The following is a 26,533-nucleotide window of genomic DNA, read 5'->3' on the forward strand; positions in this document are numbered from 1 at the left end:
AACTAGACTGAAGAACAAAAGGACAGCAACTTGTCTGTTCCCCTTCCCCCAATTCCCCAGCACTGTTCCCATCCCCCCAATTCTCCAATAAAAATCTTTAAAAAAAAAAAGAGTTACTGAAATGGGTGATAGGAGAGTGGAAATTAAAAGTAGGATCTGGCTCGGGTTTCAGGAGGGTCAGCTGGCCCAGCTAAAGGATGCTGTGTGTTGGCAGAGTGCAATTGGCAGGTGGAACCATTTTATAGGTATGCAAACTGAGCTTCAGCAAAGCTCAATGCTTAGCCTAAGGCAAGTCCATGGGCTTTTCCCAAAAAATGCTCAGGTCCATAGAAGGCCTCATGAAACTCACTCCTTTCAGGAGAGAACCTCCAGAGGGCCTAAGGAGGAGACGGATTTTTTTTCCTATCAGATGCCACCAAGCTTTACAAACGAAGGTCACTTGATGACCTTGTGAATGGAACATGCTAGTTTTTTTTTAAAGAGATATTAAATTTATCTGTTTTTAAAAATGTAGACATTCACTTGTATTTGATAAATACAATATACTAAAATATTTTTTTGATTCAATATGGCTAGATAGAGGAAGGAGAGTGGAGAATGAGGAAGAAAAGAGAAAGAAGGAAATAGAAAAAAAAAAAGTAGGGCAAAGCAGCAAAGAGGCATCTAGAAAGAGGGAAGGAGGCTCTTGTGACATCCTGCAGGTTGCTGGGACTGTAGAATTCAAAGGGAGTAATCGCTTATTAGCAACCTGTGAAAATTTAATATTTCTCTTTTTGAACCTTTAGACTCTGCTCCACATAGATCGCCAAGCTCACTCTCTTATCCTGTTAACATACACAGGATACCATGCCAGGTTCCGGGCATGCAAAGATGCAGAGCCCCAATGTCTCCCAGTCAGTGGGGAGAGGTCAGTGGAGCAGCCCGAAGATGGAATGGGAGGGAGGGTTGGGGGCAGCGCAGAGGAGGTCTCGAACCCAGCCCTGGGGCCGGGCGATGCAGAGGCACTTCCAGGAATGGGCACCAGTTGAGTGAGTCCAGGTGAGAAAGCATGGTAAGGTAGAGGCATTTTGTGCAGAGCAAATAGTAAGGGCAAGGGTGCAGCTGGCCCTGCCAAGGCTCCAGGTTCGAGGATCCCAGCCACCAGGGCCCCTTTCCCTATGAGCCTCTCCTGGGACATGCTGCTTCAAGAAGAGAGGGAAGTTCTCCACTGGCCCTTGGAAATTCTGCCACGGACATCCCTTTTCCCACCCCTAGTCGCTGCTCCAGCCTGTCTCTCTACCCCCAGCTTTCTTCATCCCAGGCCCTAGGACAGGGCTAGGTCAGTGTCCTGGACCTTAAGTATTGCCCTTAGTAGAACGTAAGCTTCTGAAGCCTTCACAGTCATGCATCTCCAATCATTCTTAGCCTGGCCCCTGAGCCCCACTCCAGCAGCACTTCCACCCTCCCAGATCCAGTAATTCCAGGACAGGGCCCAGCCTCTCGAGGGTACAATCTCTGGGAGAGCAGGTGAAGAAGTACATTCCCTTCTTCTCTTAGGGCTCCCATTTCTGAGGGACTGGCCACCAGAAACAATCTGGATGTTGTCTAGTAGATGCTGATTTTCCAGTTGGGGGGCTCTGGGTTAGGATTTATACATGGCACAGTGTGACCCATCCAGAGCAGCCAAGCCTCCAAGCCTGATCCATTCAGGACCCCTGAGCCTTGCGGGCACCAGCAGCCCTGGTGGCCAACTTGACTGTGGGGGAGGTGGCATGGATCACCCAGAAATGCCAGTGCAACAGTCCAGCACCCTGTGCACACAGGTTATTGAAGTTCCTTCTTGCCTGTGGGAAGGGGGCTCCCCCAGCCACATTCCCACCCTTTCCACACTCATGTCCATTTCCATCTGCCTGCTCCTGGTGGCAGAAGAGTTTGCCTAACAGGGTGAAGCAGAGCCCTGCTGAGGGGTGGGCAGGTGGCTGTGCTCCAGGAGCTGGAAGACACCTGAAGCTGGACAGGGCTTTATCTGGGAGCAGGCAGCTGCTGAATAATGAATTCCGACTCTGTGTCTGCACTCCCAGGCTACACGCTGGGTGCACAACACACACACACACACACACACACACACACTCACACTGGGCTGACAACTTGGAGGGGCGGGGGCTGGCAGGGCTGTGAGCCTCCGTGTGTAGCTGGAAGGAGCAGCTCGGCTTGCTCGGTTGCCTTGGTCTCTGTGGGCAGCATCGAGGGGGCTCGGAGGGAGGAGGCAGCGGCAGAGAAGAGGAAGAAGGCGTGTGAGCCGCGTTCCCGGCTTGCTCCTTCGCCAGCTGCTCCTGCCTGGCAGAGCCCAGGCTCTCCACAGCAGCATGGCCCTGCTCGTCCACCTCAAGACGGTCTCAGAGCTGCGGGGCAGGGGTGACCGGATCGCCAAAGTGACTTTCCGAGGTAGGGAAGCCCCTGTCTTAGGGGGACCCCAGCTCTGGGCTGAGGGGAATAAAGCAGGGCCAGAAGGAGGGATGGGAAAAGTTCTAGCAGGGTTGGAGTGAGGAGGTTTTTCATGGGCAGCCATCTGCCCCTGGCCTGACTGGCCATTGTGATTTCTTGAAAATCAGGAACCCCCGTGTTTCCACGTCTGCATCTGTGTGTGTCTTTTCCTGCGCTTGCCAATGTGCCCAGGTACAGTGCAGAGCCCTCTGCCTGCAAAGGGTCCTGGGGAGGCAGAAATGAGGACCTCATGCCTGGGCCCAGGGGGACCCAGGGCTGAGGGGCCCAGTCCTTCGGAGCCCTTCTGGGCCTCTTCTTCCTCTCCCTCTCCCTCGTGAAGGCTGGTTCCTTGGTCACAGGGTGGGGATGGTGTCTGCAGCCCGGAAGACCCAAGGTGGCTCCTAGAAACCAAGCAGCCAGTAGCTCTCTGGGCCCCAGCATGATGGAGATACTGTTGGCTTCCTTCAGATCTATCCATGGGCAGGGATCTCATGAGCCCCACTAGTCTCCCTTCTGTCAATTCTCTTCCTGCCCTCCTTCCCACTCATGCATCCAGTGACCATTTACTATGATCTATGTGCCAAGGCTGGGGGCTGAGCATGACCCAGGCCCTGCCCTTTAGGAGCCCACATCTGTGGGACAGGACTACCAGTGGGTAGACAAATAGGACAGGTGTGTGATACAATAAAGATGGGGCAAGTGCAGCATCCAAGGTACAGAAGCAGCACCCTGACCCAGGCTAGTGGCCAGGGAAGGCTTCCAGGAGGAGGTGTCACCTCAGCTGAAACCCAAGGGACCAGCAGGAGGGAGCAACATGAGGAGCTGAGGACAGGGTAGACAGAGAGGATAGGATGCCCAAGGCTGGGAGAGGAGCTGAAAAGTGGGAACAGATTGAGGTTCCATGAGGCTAGAGCCCAGAGTGGGTGCAGAAATTGAGGTGGGAGAGAAAAGCAGAGCCAAGGAGGCAAGACTACATGTACCCTGAGGACAGTGGGCAGCCCCTGAAAACAAGGCCAGGCTTACCTCTGCTTTTTACTCCCCTCTGCCTCTGCCTCTGCCTCTGCCTCTGCCTCGTCACAGCCCAGTCTCCTGGTCCAGGGGCATTTTCGGCAGCCTTTGACCAAAGGCCAGGGTACCCATTAGACATGGCCCTTTCTTCTCAGGGAAGGGTCTGAGGGTGGGGTGGGTAGAGTGGGAGAGTGGGAAGTGGGGGAGATGCTGAGAGAATGCCATCAGATTAAAGAACAAAGTGAGTATCAGGGCCCAGGCCAGACACACATCTGCACTTGTGTCAGGAAGGAGAGGCGAAACCACAGGGCAGCCTTCCCTGGAACTCTCCAGCAGCAGCCTAGGCACCCACATCACTCCCTTAGTCAGGCCAGCTCTAGGGCAGGAAGTCCTGGGGGCCTGCGTGCATAGGGACAACAAGGGTAGAGGGAAGCATAGTGTCCCTGCTGGCAGAAGGCACAGGAAGTGGGGGGCTGGGCTGCCTGTTGCTTCCCACACCAGCCTAACAACTGCTTTCTCTGCAGCACCCTGGATCCACTGCATGCCACCTGCTGGCTCAGCTGGCTTTAGAGAAAGCGAGTGTGTCCTTTCATCTGTGAAATGTGTCCCTGTGTTGAACAGACAGTATAATATTTGGCTGTTTAGATCAGGTCGCTATGTTTTTGCACCTATGACAGCCAAGCCCCAGGCTGCAAACCAGTCCCATTTGCAGGCAGAGAAACCAAGACCGGTCATAAAGAGATGTGCATGGCATTAACGGGGTGGGGGACTGAGGCAGGGTGGCTCCAGCTCACAAGACCTCACCTCCAGCCCTGGCTGCTCAATCCTGCTATCTGATGCCCACTTTTTTCTTTGAGGGGTGGTGCTGACCCTCCGGCCTCAACTGACCACACAGGGATTAGCCCCTTTGCAACGTATGTCCTGTGGACCGAGTGGAGAAACCCACTTCCAAGCTCTGTATCTGCACAGATGGCTATAGGCAGATCTCAGGGGAAGGACGTTTCCAGAAAGACTCCTTTAAAACAACCAGAGATACCTCAGACATTGACCTGCTGCAATCAGCAGCTGACAACTACAGACATTCAAAAGATCAACCCTAACAACAATTTAGGGGGAACCAACCCAATCTAGAATGTTCCAGGGCATCTGGCACACACAACCTCTGGTGTCCAAGCAAATATGCTGCAGGGAGACACAAGAAGCTGGTGAACAGTCAGAGGTTCCCCTAATCGCATGAGTGAAACTCATGCCAGATGGGGTGAGGGAGGCCTAGGTAAGTTGGGCCCATTGGCAGTGGCCCAGGTGGACCAGAAGAACTGGTGGAAATACAGCTTGATTTTCTGTGCTGCACCACACAGGACACTTAGGAAGGAGCCCTACAGGGCCGTGGTGGAGAAAGCTCTAAACATGGGACCAGAAGCCTTGGGTCCTACTTGGGTTTTACCACTTACTTTGCCTCTCTGACTCCCAGTTTCCTCATCTGTAATATAGGCATGATAACAACACCCACCTTACCAGGTTGCTTCAGTGAAACAGTAGGTATGGAAGAGTAACTGATGTGTTTGTGAGGAGGCCATTCCAGTTCTTGGGGCAGACTGCCCTGAGACCCCTATTCCCATGTGGACTGGGCATGCACCAGCACTGTCCATGGCCACTCCTCTTTTTCTGTCACCCCAGGTCAGTCAGCCACCATACTCTTAGGCTACTCAGAGCTCACCACCCAGCTCCGTCTCTAGCTCTTATCTCTTACTGCCCCAGCATTCACTCTTCACCTGGTCCTGCACTTATTCATTCATTCACTGAATATGCTAATATTTGAGGACCGGCCTACAACTCTGGGGGTGAAGAAAACAGCCTCTGCCCTGCAGGGTCAGACAGGAGACACCAAAAGGCCTGGTCCCCTTTCCCTCTCATACACACAGGCCATAGGGCCTCAGGGATTGGCTTCCCTTGAACAACATGAGACAATGGTCCCCATTTCATGCAGAGACCTGCAGGCCGAATCAGGAGTAGGCTGTCTGCGAAGGAGCCATCTTGGCCACAGATTGCTATTTGAAGGAAGACAGTATTAGCTTAGGGTTTGTCCTTTTTCAACTCCTAAAATAATTCTCAGCATCAGTCAGCCATGGAATGCAGGGTGGAAAGGGCCTCTAGTCCCTCTAGTCCAACATTATGCCCAGTGTTCAGCCCCATCCAAACCTGAGGGGTACCTGGGCTGTTAGGGAACCAAATGACAGACTGTCTGGGCCGGTTCTATGGTCTCCCTTTAGTCTCCATCCCTGAGTTTTCTTGCCAAAATACCAGGTTTGGAGATTTGATGTGTGAGATGGGTGTTGTCTGGAGGCTGGATCTGACCGCCCCATAATTTGCCTGAACGGGTAATTGTCACAAAGATTTGTTTTATCAAGGCTTCCCCCTTGGCCTATCTGACTTTTCCTCGTCACTCCTCCTCCCACCCCACCCCACTGTGTTCCCACTACATTGAACTTCCTGCCATTCCCCAAAGACGCAAAGCCCTACGTATCTCCAGGCCTTGAGATGTTGTATTTCTTCTGCCTGGAGTGACACCCCGCAACTCCCGTCCCACCCAATCTTGAGAACTCCCATTGATTCTGTTCATCCTTCAAGGCCCAACCTATACATCACCTCCTCTGGGAAGCCTTCCCCCTCCCATGCAGTCCTGTGTACATACTCCTTCCACAGCTCTGCCAGGGCACTTTGTGTTTTAGAAACTGCTCCCGTTCTACATGCTGCACTAACATCCGAGAACCTTCAAGATAGGGATACATCTCAGCTATCCTAAGGGGCCCCAAGCTGAACACTGGGCCTAGTCATCAAAATGAACACCAATGGCTTCCATCTTTGAGGTATTCACTTGTTAGTGGGTTTAAATTCTTCCACTGTGTCACTGCCACTCTTTGGTTCAGTTTCCCATCTGTGAACCCCCCACCACCCTAGTTCTAATCAATGGGCATCGGGGACCGGAAGAGGCCTCAAGAGCTAAGAATCAGAACTCTGGCCCATGATCCCTCCACCAACCTTCCCGGCAGAGGGAGGCTGACCTTGTCCTCTAGCAAATGTTGGGGAGTCCAGTTCTGGCCCACAGGTTGGCAGCAAGAGGGGTTGCACATGGCCCTACCTCATCACTGACTGTGCATGTTCTGAACATTGCTGTGTACAGCCCCAGGTACAGGGTGAGATAAAGGCAAACCAGGAGCTCCCATCCTGATAGTGGGGAAGAAACATGTGCAGCCCTAATGGAGAAACATTTCCAGACCTGGGGAGTGGGGGACAAGGCGTGCTTAGGGGTAGCGCATACATTGCAACGTGTTCAGAGGGTGGCAGCTTATTTCAGCTACAGAGATCAATGAAGGCTTCAATAAAGGGGCAGAAGGAGAGGCAGGGGAGGGGAGGAGGACGCATTTAAGCTGGGGCTTGAATAACTGCTTGCACACGTGGAGATGCAGAAGGAGGGGTGAAGAAGGATTGTTGTGGGGAGGTGAGGCCATTCTGGGTGAGGGACTGACAGGACCAGAGGTCAGAGGAGGGAAATCTCAGTTAAGTACAATGGCTAGGAAGCCACTAGGTTTGGCTGGAGCAGAGGCTGTAGGGAGTGGGTGGAGAGGGAGACGAGCCAGGAAAGGAGCACGGCGCCAGGGCGGGCGACTGAGTGCTGGGAAGGGGTTGGGGCCCCAGCCTGGCACTAGGGACAAAATTCTCCCTACTCTTGGCTGTAAGCACCACCTTTGACTCCAAATTAGATTTATTTCCCCCCATTAAAATGGGGAAGCCCTCCCTCTTGACGATACTATTACTTCCATCTGAAAACGTCTGTGTCATCCTTGGTGAAGGAGGCAGAGTATCCCACTGCCCCCAGCCCTGAGAGGCTCCTGGGATGCCTGGGCCTGTGTGTGCACTCTGGCCCAGCCCAGCACCTCCCCTCTGGGAGGACATGGGGTGGGTGTTGGCCTCACTGAAGGCAGCAGATGAGGGACCTTTTAGGACAGCCTCTGAAGCCCATGGCTGGCTGTGGACACAACTCCGTGCTTTTGCTGTCCATCCGAGGTTGTGCCCCCACATCCTCCTCTCTTCCCAGCACACACAGGCCCCTCACCACCAGGGGATCTTCTCTGCCTAGAGTCCCTGGTAGTGAATGTCCCCTCTCCCACTCAGATCGAGCTGGTGCAGAGCTGGGAAAGCAGGCAGAGCTGCTGAAAATTCCCCAGGCTTCTGCTTTGATGAGACAAGTGTGTTTTCATAGTATGGAAATGAACAGAAAACTGTTGTCTGCTACAAAGGCACTTGGCAAAATGCTGCTGGGAATGTTCTCAAGAACAGGCTTGCAAATAATTTCCCCGAATTGCGAAGTCCAGGTTATCTTACCCACCTTTCCTGAGGACACAAAACCTGCATTCCTCCTGCCTACTCACATTCTTGAGTCTCATCTTTAAATAAATAAATAACTCTTTCAAATGGAAAACCTCAGATATATACAAGAGTAGAGAAATAGTATAATGGCTCCCAACGTCTCCCCATGAAGTCTTAGCCATCAACTCAGAGCCAACCTTGTTTCATTTGCACCCCGTCCTACTCCCACACCCCAAATTTGGAAGCAAACCCCAAACACCATACCATTTCATCTATAAACATTAGTACATAGCTATAAAAGACAAAGACTCAAAAAAAAACACCCCACATATTATATCACTCCTAAAAAATTAACAAGAATTCTTTAATACTATGAAATATTCCGTCAGTCATCAAATTTCTAATTATCTCATCAATGTCATAAATTTTTTTCCAATTCATTAAAAGCTACATTTTAATGTGTTTTATAAATCAAGTATTTAATCATTCATTCACCCATCCTTTCATTCACCCAGACAACAACATTCATGGAGGGCCAGCTATGTGCCAGGAGCTAGTGTAGGCACTGGGGCGAGAGCAGTAAATAAGACAGACCTGGTCCCTGCTCTCTAGGTAAAGAGAGTCATTGCACAAGTCACTGTGAGCGTGATGAGTGTTCTGGAAAGGGAAGCAGAGGGACGAGGCAGCATGAGGCAAAGGAAGCCCGTAGACCACCAGGTCCCGAAGCCCCCTGGGAAGGTGAGTCAGGGTTCTTTTGGAAGAGATGGCGGAAGGGCACATGTGAAGGGAAGTGAGAGCAGGCCAGGAGCCCTGGTGCCCTTCAAGTCATCCACCCTGGAGCCAAGCAGATGAAGTAGAAAAGTTCATGGAGTCCAGGGAGGAGATTTTTCTAGCAGGACACAGGCTGATATTGAAGCTGGCCTTTGAGACAGGGTAGCATTTTGGAAGGACAAAATCTCCAAGAGGCCCCATTCCAGGCAGAGAGGCTAATAGTACAAGCATGGAGGTGTACAGATATGTCAAACGTTCGGGAAGTGCTTGCTGGGGTTGGGGTGGGAGTGGGGTGGAGGGGAGGCTGGGGCCCAAACACAGAGTGTCTTCAATGCCACACTGTGGAATTTGAACTTAGTTCTGTAAGTGAATGGGAGTCACCAAAGCCCTTAGCCAGAGTATGAGATGGAAAGATCTGGTTTGGGAATGAATACTCTGGAGGTGGGGAACACAGGCCAGGAGCCCCGGGAGGAGGCTGGGGCAGTGGTGCAGGCAGAGGGCAGTGCCTCAAAGGGAAGGGGGCGGGGACTGTGAGTTTGGAAAGAGGGGTGACATGGATTCAGAGTGAGAGAGCAGCTCTGAGATTGGAAGTGAGTTGAGAGGGAAGGATGAGGGTGCCCTTGGATTTTGGGCTTGAGAACTTAAATGGACGGTAGGGCCACCAGTGGATCTGGGGAGCATGACAGGAAGAGCAGGCTTGGGGAGGCGGGGAGCGCAAAGAAGACGGGTTTGCCTGTGGGTCATTCTAGAGAAAACCCCAGGAAATCAGAAATTGGGCTTGGTACAATGAGTGCCAGGAAAATGGTGGGTTTGGGAGTCTGGCCAGTAAGTAAAGGTCTAGGAGAAGATGAGACATGCCTGAGTTCAAGTTTGTATAGGGCTGCTTTGTGATCGGAGATGATATACATGAAAGGCTCTACAAACTGTAAAGTGCTGGGTAAATAGAAGGATTATGCTAATTGCCCCAGGATCCCTCACACTTTGGCCTTCTCGAGAGGCAGGTATAGAGTAGATTGTGATCCTGGGGACCTTATGGACCCAGGGATTTCCGGGGGGCAGGATGGGGCAGGGCCTTAGTGGATTCTCTTCTGGACTCCTCTAGTTGTTGACACACCAAATTCTGCCAGACATAGAGATGACAGGTAGGAACACCTGGAACCATCATCACCCAGGTGGGCCCCTTCAGGGCAGGCATCTTGGCTGGTTCCTGGGCCAGCACAGTGCCTGGCACAGAACATTCCTGAAACAGAAGTGACAGGAAGCATCCCAGCCTGCAGGCATGGCAGGAGCAGCTGCACAGCTAGCAGCAGGGGCCACTGTGCAGCCCCTGATCCAGGCAGCACCAGACAGTGATCTGTTTCTCCCTGACAGTTCCAGAAAGGTCTCCTGGGACAGAGACTGTCATGGGATCATTTTTACACTGGCACAACAGTCTTTGTTTCTACTCTTTTTTTTCCAAAGCAGAAGGGCTCATTGGCTTAGTTGGAGGTCAGCTTTCACTTACTAGCTTATTTTTAAAGCCAAAGTTTAAGATAAAGTCAGGACTGCAGTTCTGACAATATTTTTTACCCCATTTGAGGATATTAAAATAAGTCAGCCTCCAATCATGCCTCATTCTATTCCCAGTGCCTGGCACAGAGCAAGTACTCTGTGCAGCTTGTGGACAACTGGGACCACAAGCTCCTCCATCTGTCACAGTAATGGGAGAACCTAGGACCCAGCAGTTGCCAAGTGTGTGGTTAGCACTGCCCTAGGCTCAAGGGGAAACATCACATTCTCTCTCTGCCTCATTGCCTAGGTCTGAAAAATGGGAACCGGAGCTATCTGTTCATTACAGAACTCGAATGAGAGTTTATTCTGGAAGGAGGTACAGATTTGAGCTGAGCCAGAGACAGGGTTTACCATCTGTGCCCCATCCCTGCCTCTCAGGTGAATCCCTGATCTAAGCCTGAGTTTCTACTGTATGTACCTGCATATTAACTGGGTGGGGGGGAGGGGAATAAGTGAGTGAAGGTAGAATGATATTTGAATAAGATTTATGGAAAATAAAGAGTTAGAGGTAGATGGGGCCTCGAATAATGGAGGAAAGGGCTGAAAATGCTGGTGATTTTCAGAGAGCACATTATTTAAGGAACTTAAGAAATACTTGCTTTCCTAGAAAACTCTTTTTGAATTAAATTTCTCCATTCTACTGTACCATCAACGGTCATTATAAAATTGAATCTGTGTTCTTCATAGCAGGGAGAAACTTATTATAAGAGACGATTACAAACTAGACAAGAAAACCATCAGGGATATAGCAGATGTGACATCCCCATAAACCGCCTTGACCCAACTGGCATTTATGGAACATGACACCCCAAAGCTGAAAAATACATATTCTTTGCAAATGCACATGGCACACCCATCAAGCTAGACCATAGGCTGAGTGAACAAGTTTCAATACATTTAAAAAGACTGACATCTTACAGAGTATGTTCTCTGACCACACTGGAATTCAATTAGAAATTAGTAGCAATAAAAGATTTTTACAAACTCCAAATATTTGGAAAATAAACAATACCCTTCAGAGTAACCTATGGTCAAAGAAGAAAACAAAGAGAATTTATAAAATATTTCTAACTGAATTATAATGAAATTGCAACATAACATTTATAGTTTTAAACACAGCAGAAAAGAAACAAGTCTAAAATCAATGGTTGAGGTTTCTGCTTAAGAAGCTACTAAAAGAAGAGCAAATGAAACTCAAGTCTTGAAAACATTATGCTAAGTGAAATACGCCAGACACAAAAGACCATATATTGTATGATTCCACTTAGAGGAAATGCCCAAAATAGACAAATCCATAGAGACAGAAAGATTATGGGTTGCCAGGGGCTAGGAGGGGAGAATGAGAAGCAGCTGCTATTAAGTATGGGGTTCCTTTTGGGGTGGTGTAAATCTTCTGGAATTAGATAGTAGTGAATTAATGGTGAATTTCATGGTTTATGAATTCTATTTCAATAAATAAAAATAAAACCAACCTAAAAATTAAACCTAAAGAGAATAAAACAAAAGAAATAGAAAAGAGACAAACAACAGAGAAAACTAACAAAGCCAAAAGTTGATCCTTTGAAAAAAATTAATAAAATGGGTAAGCTATAGCAGAGTGACCAAGGAAAAAAAGTAAGAAAATGCAAACATCAGGAATGAAAGAGGCTATCATTGCATTAACAAGAAAATAAGGAAATATAATGAATAACTTATCTCAATAAATTTTTAAAACTCAGATGAAATGGACATATCCTTTGAAAAACAACTTACCAAAACAGATAGAAAAAAAAAATAAGGAAAACCTGAAGAGCCCAATACCTATTAAAGAAATCAAATTTATAATAACAGTGATGATGATAATGATGATGGATGATGATGATAAACTACTTTCTCATAAAGAAAACTTCAGGTCTAGATAACATCACTGGTGAATCCTACAATAGAAAACATGTAAGGAAGAAATAATACTAATCTTAAACAAATGTTCAGAAAATAAGAGAAGGAAGGACACTCATTTTATGATATACCAAACTCCAATAAAGACATACAAAAAGAAAATTAGACCCCACTATCCCTCATGAACAATGATGTAAAAATCCTGAACAAAATATTAGTCCATTGAGTAGCAATATATGAAAGGAATAACACATCATGACAAGTGAGTTTTATCCCAGGAATAAAAGGTTAGTTTAAAATTGGAAAATCAATCAAAGTGTTTCACCATATTATTACAAGAGAAAAACCACCAATAGATACAGAAAAAGCATTTCACAAAATCCAACACCCATTCATGATAAGAAATCTCAGCAAACTAAGAATAAAGGAGAGCTTCCTCTATGTGATAAGGGGCAACTACAAAAAAATGCCCAACTAATATCATACTTAATCTTGAAATATTAAACATTAGGCTCATGAGCAAGGCAAAGATGTCCACTCTCCACTTCTATTCAACATTGTACTGGAGTTCTAGCCAGTGAATTAAGGCAAGGGGAAAAACAACTCACACAGATAGGAAAGAAAGAAATTAAATTGCCCTTTTTCACACACAAACACACAAAAACCTAATTGGTTATGTAGAAAATTCTAAGGAACCTACAATTACCACAGTTACCACAATTCATAAATGAATTTAGCAAGGTTTTAGGATATAAGCTTACTATACAAAAAAATATGTATTTCTATAGAAACAAACCAATTGGAAAATAGAAATTAAAAAGCAATTACTTTTACAATAGCATAAAATCATAGAATATTTAGAAATAAATTTCACTAAAGACTTGGAAAGCCTCCACACTAAAAGAAATAAAAGAAGCCCAAATATACAGAAATATGTTGCGTTGCTGGGTTGGAAGACTCAAAATTGTTAAAATGTCAGTTCTCCACAAAAGGATCTATAGACTAAATGCAATCCCAAATAAAAATCACAACAGGCTGTTTTGTAGAAATTGAAAATTATTTTAAAATTTACATGGACATGCAAATGATCTAAAATAGCCAAAGCAACTTTGGAAATGGAGAAGAAAGTTGCAGGAGTCACACTTTGATTTGATTGACAAGAAATAATATCTTAATTATGTGATGATTACACAAGGATATGCATTTATCGAAACTCTGAGTTGTGCACTTAAGATGGGTGAAAATAAATTTTACCTAGTTTAAAAAAAAGCTAATCACACCTAAAATACCTAAAACTTATTATATAAGATGGGGAAGAAAATTGTTCCTTATTACATACTACTAAAAATATGCTACAAAATGTGATTCATAATAGAGACCATTTCTATATTTAAGAAATAACTATCTAAAGGACTCATTAGTAGAGTCATAGCTATTTCTTATTGGGTGATGAACTATGCATCAGATGTATAAGCACTAACATTTCCTCCATTTTATAGATGAAGTAACTAAGGCCAAGAAAGGTTAACTTCTTTGAGGGCTCCTGGCCAGCAAGTGGTTGAGCTGAGGTTTGAGCTCAGGCAGTCTGGACCACGAGCCTTACCACTAGCAGATGGACTCTTGTGCTTGTAAGTGACTTAATGCTTTACTCAGACTCATAGAATGTCTCTTGCTGATCCTCACTGTGGTTCCAGGATGCAGGCAGTTCCAGGACAATTGCCCCAGCTTACAGATGATGACTCTGAGACTCCGAGGGGTTGAATAGCCAGATCCTACCCCTGACCCTGAGCTGCAAACCTAGCTGACCAGGCCCCAAACCTACCTAGGCCTGGCTCTTTTTCTGTACACAGGGATGCCTGAGCTTTGCTTCCTGACGCTCGTGGGAGTAGCTGGCCTTCTAGCAGGAACAGGCTGATCTGAACTGGGGAGGATGAAAGCACAGCAGGGCCACCACTCCTGAGCTGCTGTGGAGAAACAGAAGGCGAGCAGATTTGGGGATGTCAGAGTGTTGCAACTAGGGATGGGGTCCTTGCCAAGCCACCCTCCGTACAGTCCATCCCAAGCACTGCAGACAGTGAGGTTTTGCTGATTTTAAATAACAAAAGGGAATGATAGTGACAGGTCTGAGTCACAAGGAGAGTGTTTCACTCTATTTCCAGCTCACACGGGGAAAAGGGTAACGGCTAGGTCCTGGGCAAAACAGTAACGGCTAGGTCCTGGGCAAAACAGTGGTGTCCCTAAAGCTTGTCCGCAGGGCCCTCTCCTTCCCCTTTAGAGGCCCCCCACCCTGTGCTCTCTCAGGACCCTAGGACCACCCCCTACAAGGTCTTCATTCTGTCGGCTGCTCCCTGAAGGGGGACCCTTTCCATTTTTCCCTCCACCATCAGAACTCACCTGTCCTGTGTCCTGCACCTTCGGGGCTCCATCCCTTGCTCCACACTTCCCAACTTTGCTCACACCGTTCTCTCTGCCCGGATGTCCCTTCTGTCTCCCTCCTCCCCAATCTCTCCGCATGCATAGCTAGAGCCACCAGTCTTCCAGTGTAGATGCCCATGCCTCCACATTGCCTTCCTTGATCTGCTAAGTTGAGGTCATTTCTCCTTTTCCTGTGTTCTCACTTTATTTACACTTTTTGTATGCCAAGGACCAAATTTTGCCTCGTATGGTAGCCTTTTACATGTCTAACCTATCCCCCATCCAGATTGTAATAAGCTTCTTCAGGTAGCATCCCGAATCTAATTATCTTTGTGCGACCCCCACACTCTACCCTCTTCCAGAGCCCAATGGCCACGCTGAATAGACAACCCTCTTGCATGTGGGAATGAATGGATGCACACAGGCTAATAGCTCAGTTTTTACACGCCTGCCTTTACTCAAGGTCTGGCTCTAGCAAGGTAAACAGTCTGGAAGAGGGAGCTGTTTTGTGCAGATGGGACGTTTTGTACCAGTAAGTCAAGTCCCATGAAAGGCTAGCACTCCATCCTACATATGAGACAATAGCTCACCTTCATTCCGGAGGGTAGCTGCAATCCAGGTATTTTAAAATGGCGAGTGACATACTCATACAAGTTACTTCTATTAAGCTTTGGACTCCTGAGCCCCTCTATGTGGGTACATCTGATGTCATGGCACTTATTACAGTTGCGAGCACAGAGTCAGCTATCCAAATTCATTTACTGACCCAAGAAGGAGCTTATTCCAAACCAAAGAGCTTAGCTAGCCCATGAGCAGCTGCCTCAGAATGAAAAAAGATGCTGTTCAATTTTCCCATCTAATCTCCTCACTCTATCCACAAAATCCTCTCCACTGAAGAGAATGGTCTATTTTCTTTCTCTCAAGCCTTATTCTCAATCTTCTCTGTGGCAAGAAAGGTGATTGGATATTGGGATTTAAACTGGTTTTGTCTGAAAGCCATTTAGAATGGAGCTGAGATTTCAACAGGACTGGTGTTGAGTGGAGTAGATGTTAAGTGGAGATGAACTTGCAGAGAGATGGGGTTAGCAATGCCCACTGATAACTGGGAAGGGATGACAGAGGTCACCTGGCTCTGTCCTAATGAAGGGAAAAGGACCACTGGAATGATTCCTGCCACTGTTTGTACAAACCCTCCTAAAAAGTGGCTTTGCAAAAATGCTTAAGGATATTCTGTTTTCTTAATAAGTTCCACTGTTTCTGTATGATTGATTTAATTTGTTTCGGCAAACCCCTTTTTTAAAATACCTAGAGGTAAAATTGAACTCATCCTGTTTGACAATATTCGCTGCATTTAAATCCCCAGGGCCGAAGGCATTGACGTTTTACTGCATTTCGAAACAGAGCTCTCATGAATAAAGTTTGCAATGGCTAATTCACTGCATTTCACGTCCTTTCTAACAAGGCTGTAGGAAATACGCAAGCAGAGGGGGCTTTGAGCCTCCATGTGTGTTGGAACCCTGACACCATCTTGGCTCCTGCCCGCTCCCACTGAGCTGCTTAATTGTCACTGCGGGAGACGGGAGATGGGAGATGCTTGAGCACAGCCATATCCGAGGCTCATTATGATCTTCCAGGGTGAAAAGGCCTTTGATTATTCAGAGTGCGGGTACTTGGGGAAGCAGCCCCAGCGCACAGACATGCTCACCTGATTCTCAATTTATATTGTGTTACCTGCGGGAAAAATTAAAAGAAGCTCTCATATTGGGATTTAAAATGGTTTGAAATCTACCACCTCTCAGGGGAGGAGAGTTTCCCTCTCCTCCCCTGGCTGCCTTGTGGTTTGTTGCTGAGGTTTTTCTTTTGGTGTTTTGTTTTGTCCCCAGCTAGTGCTAAAGAGTCTTCCTTTCCTGTCGACTCACATCTAGTTGCTATGCATATAGCTTCTGCTGTATAGCTTCTGTCTCATTATCTCAGATGCAACCTCTCCCCACACATGCGCACCACCGTACACACACACACACACACACACACACACACACACACACACACACACACACACACACACACACACACACACCCTTCTTCAGATCATCCACTTGCTTCTAACATCAAACCTCTATCCTCCTTGTCAGGGGGTAGCTCTGTACTGAACCAGGACTCGCTTCTGAGTCGTAAAAACCAGGCAAGCCCTGGAGATTTCTGCACCAACCCGCTTATTAGACAGGTGGGGCAACTGAGGCCCGAGGGGAGAAGTTGGTTCCCAGGGGAACAAGCCTGCTTTGCTCAGTCTCCTTCATCCGCTCTCAGCCCCATTGCAGTGAAGGGTCAGCAGAGGCTCACGTCTACCTCTCCCTGGCCTGGCTCGGGTCATGCCTGGTCTCCCTGGTTTTCTGTAAGGAGAAGAGCATTGCCTGCCCTACCAAGTCCTCTCCTGGGTCCCCAGCCTGCCCATCAGTGACAACCCAAACTAACCCAAGCTAACCCCAGTTCAACTTTGAGATAGCCTTTCAACAAAATGGTCTGCTGGTTTAAGTCCGTGGGGATTTACTTTTTTTTTCCCCTTTTAATTACAAAAGTGAAGCATGGTCACTGAAAAAATGTCAAACTCAAATGTATACAGTAAAAAGTCAAAGTATGCTGCTTTCAACATCTTCTCACTCCCCTGCCCCTCCTCATAGAAATGACAACCCCTGCCCATGTGCTTTTTCTCTTTTCTCCCCCACCCCAAACAGTATTTATCTTTTCTTCTCTGTACCACTTCTCCATCTCATGCAAAATTGTGCCTTGAGGTACGTATTGCACGGTGCTGAACTGGCTGTGTGCTCCAGTACCCTGCCCTCCCTGAGAGCAGGGATCCTGTGCACTTGAACTATCCCTCATCCCAAGTCCCCAGGACGTGGCCTGGCACATCGCCGACTCCCCTGAATGTTTCTCCAAATGACCTAAACTGGCTTGTGTCCTCCACACACTGCCCCCGCCCACCCTCCCCATCTCCCCTCCAACCTGCTCTCATCCGCTCCTGATTATGATTCTTCAAGCAACCTGGGCCAGTTCTGATTGGATGGGCTAGAAAAGCGGGCAGCTTTACTTCTGCCCTGGTGGGTGGTCTATGAAGGTGGGGTGACGGTGGGGTCTGGGAAAGTGTGTGTCCATATCACCTTCCCTGTTACCTGGGCCTGCGGGGAGGGGCAGGGCAGTATATGAGAGAAACCACCGAGGCTTTTCCCTCTGCTAAGGTTGACAGAAAACGAATGAGAGAGTGGAGGAAGGCCCTTGGCTGACGGGGAAGAAGGCCTGGATGCCCCTGGTTGTCACGGGGCCTGGTTTGGGCAGGAGGTCCTGGGCCTGGCTACAGATGTGGTCATAGAAGGGAGCTGTCATTCGCCAGGGTGCCCTCTGCCCTCAGGGCCAGACTTCTGCTCAGGGCAGCCGGAGGCCAGGGAAAGTCAGCAGAGCTGAGGAGACCACAAGAGGAAGCCAAGAAAGACACTGGGAAGGCAGCATGGTGGGGAAAGGGACCAAGGTTTCATGGCCTCTGACCTGCCTGCTTCACGGGGCTGTGGAAAGGGTCAGCTAAGACACTATGGGAACTTGCCTTGTCCTAGAGAGTGCTGCACAAGGCATGCGGTCCCACGGTTGTAACGAGTGCTGTATGAACCCAAATGCTGTCATGACTATCAGGTCAAGAGGCCTGACCCCAAGCTTGTTGTCCAGAAGAATCTGACTCTAAAATTTCCTCTTTCCCCCACTCAGGGCAATCCTTCCACTCCCGGGTCCTGGAGAACTGTGAGGATGTGGCTGACTTTGATGAGGTAGGACACCATGATGACGGGGAGCCAAGCCCTGGGCCCAGAGAGGCACAAGCTTCCTGGAGGTGAACTGGCCCCAAATCCCAGGAGGCAGGCTCGCTCAGGGCTTCTCATCTCTGGTTTGCTTCCTGGGAGGGAGCCTTCCTCTCCCCCTGCACCCAGACCCCTCTCAGGCACCTCTGCATAGGAAAGCCCCCTGCAGAGTGACTGGCACAGGGGCAGTCCAGGCCCAACCAGTGGCCTGCTGCCCAGTCAGGGCCTTTTGTTCTCTTTGGAGAAAGGGCCACAGATGCTGTAGGCCCCCAGCTGAGGTCCCAGCAGGCCTAGAGAAAGGGCTTCCCTCCCCGTGTTCCCTGGGCTTGAGACAGGCCCAGGCTAAGGCCACCTGGCTCCCAGCAAAGCCAGCCTCACAGGGGCCTCACCCCTTTCTCTCTAAAAGCTAGTGGGGTACCCCCCACTGTGTCTCCCCAGAAAGCTTTTTATTCCTCTTTTGATTTCAGGCTCAGAGGGTTGAGTCTTGCCTCAGCATATGGCATATGATCTCATTAGTCCCTACAAGGCCCCACTCTTGTTTTTATGTGTGTATGTATTTATGTGCATATTCTCTTTTATTCTCATAGTCTCGTGTTTAATGTGTATCTCTTGGTTTCTTGAGTGTTCTTACAAAATGTTTATTGTCTTGTGAGCATGTAATTTATGTTTACTTCAATGGTATTGTTTATGTATTTCATTTTGTTTCACTGAGCACCTTTTCAAAGTTCCATCCCTCTTGCTATGTTAACCTGTTGCTTCTACCTGCTGTCCATGTTCCATGGGAGACATCTAACACATATTAGGGTGATTCACCATCCTGGCTTGCCTGGAACTGAGGGGGTTCCTGGGACACAGGCTTTCAGGACCAAAAGTGGGAAAGTCCTAGTCACACCAGGATGGGTTGGTCACCCTACACGTTTTGCCTACCCACACCCCAGTGAGGACCCCGCAGCGTGCCTCCCACTCCCACCACCAGAAATACAATGAATATTCTTATGCATGTCCCCTTTGGACCTGCGTGAGCTTCTCTCTGGGATATACACCTGGACTTGGAATTGCTGTCTCCTAGGGCATATACACACTTAATTTGACCCAGCACTGCCAAGCCATGGGCTACACTTCCACCACCAGTGCATGTGGGTCACTGTTTCCCATATCCTCATCTACACCAGATGTTATCTTTCTGATTTACCAGTCCAACAGTGATACCTCATTGTTGTTTTAATGATACATTTAAGGTTTCTTGCTTATAAACTTCCTGTCCATATTCTCTACCCCTCTTTCTTATCGATATAGCTATCTTTTTTTTTATTAATTTGCAAGAGCTCTTTGTATGTTCTAGATATCAACCCCTTGTTGGTTTTAGATATTGAAAATATCCTCTCTCAATCTGCCATCTATCTAATAACTTTCTCCCTGGTGTCCCTCATTAACTAGAAGTCCTGAATCCTGGTATGTTTTCAAGTGTTGCTAAAAAAGTCTTTATACCCTTCTAGGTTACAAAAAGTATTGTCCTACATTTTCTGATTCTATGACTGTATCTTTTACCTTGTATGTGATTTTAGATAGGGGGTCCAGTTTTATTTTTCTCCATAAAAGGAGTCATTTTTCCTAACATCAGCTTGCTAAGCAATCATCTTGTCTCCATTTATTGTATGTTAAGGTCTGTGTCTGAGCCTTCTATTCTATCCCTTTAGTCAATTTGTCTGTTCGCGAACTTTACCCATTGCATTATTAATGTGGCTTTTCTGTATGTCTTAATATCTGGTGAGGCAAATTCCCTCTCTTTACTCTTTTTTTTTAAAGTTGAGCTATTGATGGAACTTTATCCTTCCAGATAAATTTTAAAGTAAGTTTATCAAGTTCTTCCAAAAACCAGCTGAAATTTTGATTAAATTTCATTAAACTTAAAAATTAGGAAGATGTCAATTTTTTATAATATTAAATCATCTAGACAAATTACCAACCATTCTTCACTAGGATTTTAAAGTTTTCTACATAGAAGTCTTATGCATTCTTGACTATTTTCTAGATACTTTATAGTTTTGTTGTAATCGTGAATGGTATCTTACTTTTATTACATTTTTTGTTGATTATTGCTGGCATAGAGAAATGTTTTCCTTTCCTTTTTTTATCTGGCAAACTTGGTGCACTCTTACTCAATTTAATAGTTTGTCTATTGATTGGTTTTTCTTGTGTATGATAATATTATCTACAAAAAGAAGTATTTTATCTCTTCCTTTGCATTCTAAACTCTTTACTTCTTTATCTTCCCATAGAGTATTGGCCATGATCTCTAATTCTATGTTAAACAGTAATGATGAGGGTGTATAGCCTTTCTGTGTTCTCCTTATTAAAGGAAATAAATGCATTTAAGTTTTGTTGTCAAATATAATTGTAATAGGATCTTACTAGTTAACCTTGTCTTACTAGTTTAATAAGAATTTTTATTATAAAACCTTTATTATAAAAAGTTCAAAGGTTGTTCAACTTTATCAAAAGCTTTTTCTTCATCGATCGAGACAATGATAATTTGCTCCTTTAGTATATTTCATAATGTATTATTTTTGGTAGATTCAATGGACAAATATTTTTATTTAGGATTTTTGCAACTAAATATATAAAATTTTTATAATTGTATAATACATAAAATTTGCTGGAACAATAAATAAAATAGGAATTTATTCTTCCTTGACATGTTGGAAGAATTAGATGTAAAAACACCTAAGTCTGGACAGTTTGGGGAAGGGAGCTCTTTGAGTTCCTTTTCAATTTCTCTGTGTCTTCTTGCACCAATTTTGGATTTTTACATTTTTCTAGGTATCTTTACATTTCATCTAGGTTTACAAATTTATTCACACATATTCTATCACAGTGTTTTTAAATAGTTTTAAAACCTTTTCTGTGCCTGTAGGTATTTCCCTCTTTTTATTTCATATTTCATTTATTCGTATCTTTGTTTTTCTTGGCAGTCTTACTAAAGATCTGTTTATCGTATTCATCTTCATAAAGAACCAGGTTTGACTTCTTTAATCTTTCCTGTTGTCCTCCATTTCATCGATTTTTACCCTTTTCCTAATTCCCTCCTGTCTGTTTATTTTCTTTTGCTCTGTGACTCTTTCCAACTGTTTGGGTGCTAAGTCTGTTATTTTTATCTTTTCTTATTTCTTAATAAATATATTTAAAGCTATACAATTTGCAGTATATACAGTTTTACCTGTATCTTACAAACTTTTATATGTAGTGTTTTCATTCTTATTCAGTTTTAAACATTTCTTACAATCCTTTATGATTTTCTTTTAAACCCAAGAGTTACATAATAATATGTTATTTAGTTTCCAAGTATATAACATTTCAACTCCTTATTTTATTCACTTCCAGTTTTATCGCATTACAGTCGAAGAACATAGTCATATAATATTGATCCTACGGAATTTATTGAGACTTCTCTTATGGCCTATTCATGGTCATAAATGCTTCTTCTGCTTAAAAGCAATATGTTCAGTGTAGGGTTCTCTATATAGTGCCATATATACTCAAGCTTATATCATTTTATATAAGCTTATTAGTTATATTATTTGATTTTCTGCTTATTTTTCTCTGCTTAATCTATAGTTTCAAAAATGACTGTAATAGCAATAGAGTTTCTTACTACAATTGTTGATTTACATATTTCTCCCTACACTTCTGTCATTTGTTGCTTGATGTATTTTGAAACTATAGTACTAATTGCCTATATGCTCACGATGGCTGTATCTTCTAATCTATTTTTCTTTTTACTGAATTTAATATCCTTCTTTTCTCTTATGATGTTTTTGCATTAATTTCTATTTTGTTAGATATTAAGATTGCTGTCTTAGCTTATTTTGGTTTATTTACTTGGTATACCTTTACAACCTTTTTATTTTCTTGGTGTATTTTTTTTTATCTTTTCATTTTTAATATTCCTGTGCTTTTAAATTCAAATATGTCTTCTTAGGGCATTTATTATTAGATCTTATTTTCTTACACAATATGAGAGTCTTTGTGTTTTAATTGATCAGTTTTATCCATTTATATCTATTATAATTTGCATTATTATAAGGCTTATTTCTACCACCATGTTATTTTATATTTTCCACTTACTGTACTTTTTGTTGTTTGCTTTTTTATCCTTTCCAGCTTCTCATTGAGTAGATCAGATTTTCTTCTGTTAGTTGAAAAGTTAAACATTCTATTTTTGTTTTTAAGGTCCTTACTCATGTTTGTGTATCTCTATTGATAGTGTCAACAAATCAATAATCATAATTTCCCCTAACTTGACAAGTACTTTAGTACTCTCTCACGCCTCTTTGATTTCCTCACCTCAGCCCACACCCTCATGCTGATATTGTCTAGATTAGAATTTTAATTCTAGGTTCTTAGGAATATGTGTTCTCCTTTTCTTTTATTTGTTCTAGACTTCTTTTTTTCTTTTTTAAGACAACAGTAGTCCTTACCAGATATCTGATCACCTTTATTTCTCATATCTCTTCAAGCATCTCTTGGAATTGTTTTTCTTCTCATTGAGTATTTCCTCCAAAAGCGTTTTTAATTTGGGTCTTTGTGTAACAAACTTAAAGCTTTGTAAATCTGAGAACATTTTTCTTATTTCTTCCAATTTGAATGAGAGTTTCATCAGATATAAAATTCTAGGTTCAAAGTTCCATCACAACTTTAAAAATATCATTCCATCTTTTTGTTGAGAAGTCTGATGACCATCTGATTCTTATAACCTTGTATAATTCCTTTATCTTTGATATTCTTAAACTTTATCACAATGTGTTTAATTGTGGGTTTCCTTAATCTTTCCTATTTTGCACTATTTTGCAAGTTCTTTCAAATTGAGGGCCTTTCATCTTTCATTTATTATAGAAAATTCTATCTCCATTACTTTTTTCAAATATTCCTACCATTCAGTTTTTATATTGTTCTCTCCTCTGCAACTCTTATTATCAGATGTCAGTACTTCTAGCTGCTGTTTCTTAGCTTTTATATATAATATATGTATGTATATAGTCTATAAATCTTTTCCTGCTGTCTTCTGAGGGAATTCTTCAAATGGATCTTCAAAATTTACTAATTTATTCTTTTTTTAATGACGTCTTGTTTCATTGCTAATACATATGTTTATGATCTATTTATTCTAATGATCCAGTTGGTATATACTGTTCATTGTGTTGTCTTTCTTTTATAGGAGAGGTCCTCTCCAAGTGTCTCTTTACTTTTCCCTGTTCAGGTTCCCCTGGTATGAGCTACTCTGTCTGGTAACCAGTACTGGGGAAGCATCAGAGACCGGCTGTGTCCATCCCTAGGGGTTGAAGGGCAGGCATGAGCACCAGGAAGGGCCCTAGTCACCAGGGAAACAGTCAGGCTCTCATCTTGGAGCCTTTAAGGAGAAACATGGTTGACAGAAGGCAGTCTAGATTTTTAACAAACCAGCTTTATGGGTTCAGAAAGTATAAGCAGCTGGTTTATCAACACCTTTTTCATCAATCCTCATCCCAGCAGCACTGCTGTCACAATTTTATCAGCTAAGGAGCAGGCAACAATTGCCTCCAGAGTAATGTCAGGGCAGAACTTACAAAGCTTTTCTCCGACCTGTTCTCTTACTGCTGCTTCCATTTGCTGGCGGCCCTACCTGGGTAGCCTCCCATCTCCTCAGACACATCAGCTCAAACAGCCTTTGGTCTCCCTGGGCTTCTCATCTTTGTTTGTTTGTTACTTCCTGGAATCCTTATTTCCCTCCTACTCCTGTAGTTTCTCCAGGCTTGACTTTAGGGCAGAAGCAACAATCTTAAGTCACCATTTTGGCACAAAGCAGAAGCTCTGCTGTGACACCCAGAATAGCTCACCCCTTCTTTCCTAGACGCTGCTGTTTATCTCTGGCTCTGTTTGGTCTGAGAAGGACTGTATGGCAGACTATTCCCTTTGAGGATGGCATTTAGCTGAGCAGCCACCAGCCTGATGGGCCACCCAGAATCCCTGTCTTCTCCTCACCTTGGGCCCATCCCACACAGAGCAGTTGCATCCATGGGCCCCGAGCCGCAGACACAGAGGAGCAAGGCCTCAACCTTCTCGCCTGAGCTAGGGAGCGACCACGGACCAGCATAGCCCTCAGGCTGTGCCCTCTCCCAGGAGAGCTCTGTTCTGGACTTCTCCCCTTCCTGGCTGTGAATTTCTGCCTCGGCTTCTAAGCCTCAGTTACTAATGTTGTCACATGGGGCTGATGGTGCGTATGAAGTCTCTTTGTAAAATGATGAATACAATGAAGGACTGTTGTGCTGGTGGAACCGTTCCAGGATACTAAACTAGCTGTCTTACCCCAATACAGAATCTGCTCCTTCCATTCCTCTCCTTATTTCCTCAGTTACGGCCCTGAGAGGGAGGGGCTGGTTGAGTGAAGATGTAGGCAGCCCGGCCCAGTCTCTCAAAGTCCTGCCTCCCTGGGCCTCTGGCCCCAGTCATCCAGGCAAAGCATCTGACTCCGGCCTTTTCACCAAGTCTCCCAGGGGACATGTCCACCCAGGCCTACAGGCAATGAGCAACCTGATGCCCTTTCCAAGGACACTGCCACTCCTTTCCATTAACTGTACCCTGGGACACCTGAGCCATAGGTATACATGACATTCAAAGTTAATCACTATGTCCGTCCTGTTCCCAACTCCCCCCAGCCCAGGACAGATGGAGAGTCAGTCCCTGCTGCTCCCAAGCATGAAGCCACATTCTGAAACCTAATGTGTGGCAGGCCCAGGGCTAGAGATACCCAGAGGGAGAAGCAGGCTCAACAAAACAGGAGGGTCTATGCAGTAACTTGGGCATGGGGGAGCCTCCAGGTTAGTGTGGAGAGACAGAGGAGGAGGTGGAAGCCAGGGAGTTAGGAGCAAAAGCACACAGCCATGTCAGAGAGCAGGACCGAGATGGGGAGAAGTAGTCCTCACCTGGGGAAAGTTCTACTCACCCACGGGTCAACAGGGAAGTTTCTGGTTGTCATAATCGGAATCCACAGGCACTTTGTGGAACGGGGGCAAAGATGCTAAATAACTTGGGGTGCTCAGGCCCTCCCACACTACTGGGACTTGGCCCTCAACCCCCACCCCCACCCTGCCCCAGCGGCCCCATTGGCAGATCATGACAGCAGTTTCTAGTAGCAGCACTGTGCTGCTTCCTTCTTCATCCAGAGCAACCTACAGGGGATGAAACTTAGGCTCAGAGAGCACGTATTCTTCCCAAGGTGACAGAGCTATAAATGGCAAAACCAGGGTTCTAAGTTCACACTTAGATTCGATTCTAAGCCCCCTCTGGACGCAACAGTAGAAAGCTGCTCCTGGGCCTGACCCCTACTACCTCTGCAGGACCTTGTTGGGATCTTTCCATGCCCCTGCCTCCTTTTTCCCTCTTAGAAGTAACCCGTAGCCTGGATGCCACTGGTCAGCAGGACACACCCCACAAAGCAGGGGAGGCCACCCTCCCAACCCCTGCTCAGGGAGGGCCCAGGAGTCTCTCCAAAGACAGCCTAGAAGTGCACCCATGCTCATACCTGTCTCCACAGACAAGTAGACAAGTCCTAAACTTCGCTGGCTGGCCCTTGAAGGAGCCAGCCTGTCAGTGGCCCAGAACAAGCTTGGAAAAGGAACGTCAGCTGCCCTTACAAAACCTCCAAAGGCCTCTTGGCTTTCCAGAAAGTCTCTTTACTCCTCCTTATGTGCCCAGGGCCTTGGGGAACCAACTCAGTGAGGTCCAAAGCACACTGGGCTGGAGTCATGAGAACAGGGCTACAGTCCACACTGAAGTATTAAAGTCTGTGACCTTCGGCTGGCCACTCAACCTTTTTGGACCTCGGATTCCCTTTCTGTAAAATGGGGATATACTCCTTGCTCTGCTTGCCTTGCAGGACTGTTTAAGGGCTTAAAAAATAAGATAAAATAAAAGACAAGAAAATAAATGTCTCTCCCTCCTTTGCTCAGAACAAGGATGGCAGGGCTGCTGCAGGCTGCGCTGAGGAACCTGAGGGGGAGGTGGTGGCTGTGGAAGAAAGGCAATGCTCTGGACAACAATGGGTGGAAACAGAGCCTGGACGAGGTGTCTCCTTTCCCAGAGGCTGGAACCTGAGATCTTGCATTTAACCTATAACTCTGGAGGAGAGAGAGAGAGAGAGAGAGAGAGAGAGAGAGAGAGAGAGAGAGAGAGAGAGAGGCTTTGTGCCAGGTTAGCATCCA

The 26,533-nt window shown here is 45.8% G+C and overlaps 1 protein-coding gene across 4 annotated transcripts in view; it reads left to right on the top strand.

Annotated features, from left to right (window-relative positions):
* The first annotated feature begins 2,230 nt into the window (after positions 1–2,230).
* The window catches only part of OTOF (otoferlin), an 89,236-nt gene continuing 64,933 nt past the window's right edge, over positions 2,231–26,533 (top strand). For 2 of the 4 annotated variants that reach the window (XM_019642254.1, XM_019642333.1), the window contains exons 1-2: positions 2,231–2,424; positions 18,208–18,266. In XM_019642254.1, coding sequence (XP_019497799.1) covers positions 2,346–2,424; positions 18,208–18,266 — 138 coding nt within the window. In that variant the 5' untranslated portion in view covers positions 2,231–2,345. The remainder of the gene's footprint in view (positions 2,425–18,207; positions 18,267–26,533) is intronic. The other 2 variants (XM_019642412.1, XM_019642492.1) reach the window with 2 other exon arrangements.

The sequence above is a fragment of the Hipposideros armiger genome, unplaced genomic scaffold (assembly GCF_001890085.2).
Source record: "Hipposideros armiger isolate ML-2016 unplaced genomic scaffold, ASM189008v1 scaffold_0, whole genome shotgun sequence".
NCBI classification, from domain to species: domain Eukaryota; kingdom Metazoa; phylum Chordata; class Mammalia; order Chiroptera; family Hipposideridae; genus Hipposideros; species Hipposideros armiger.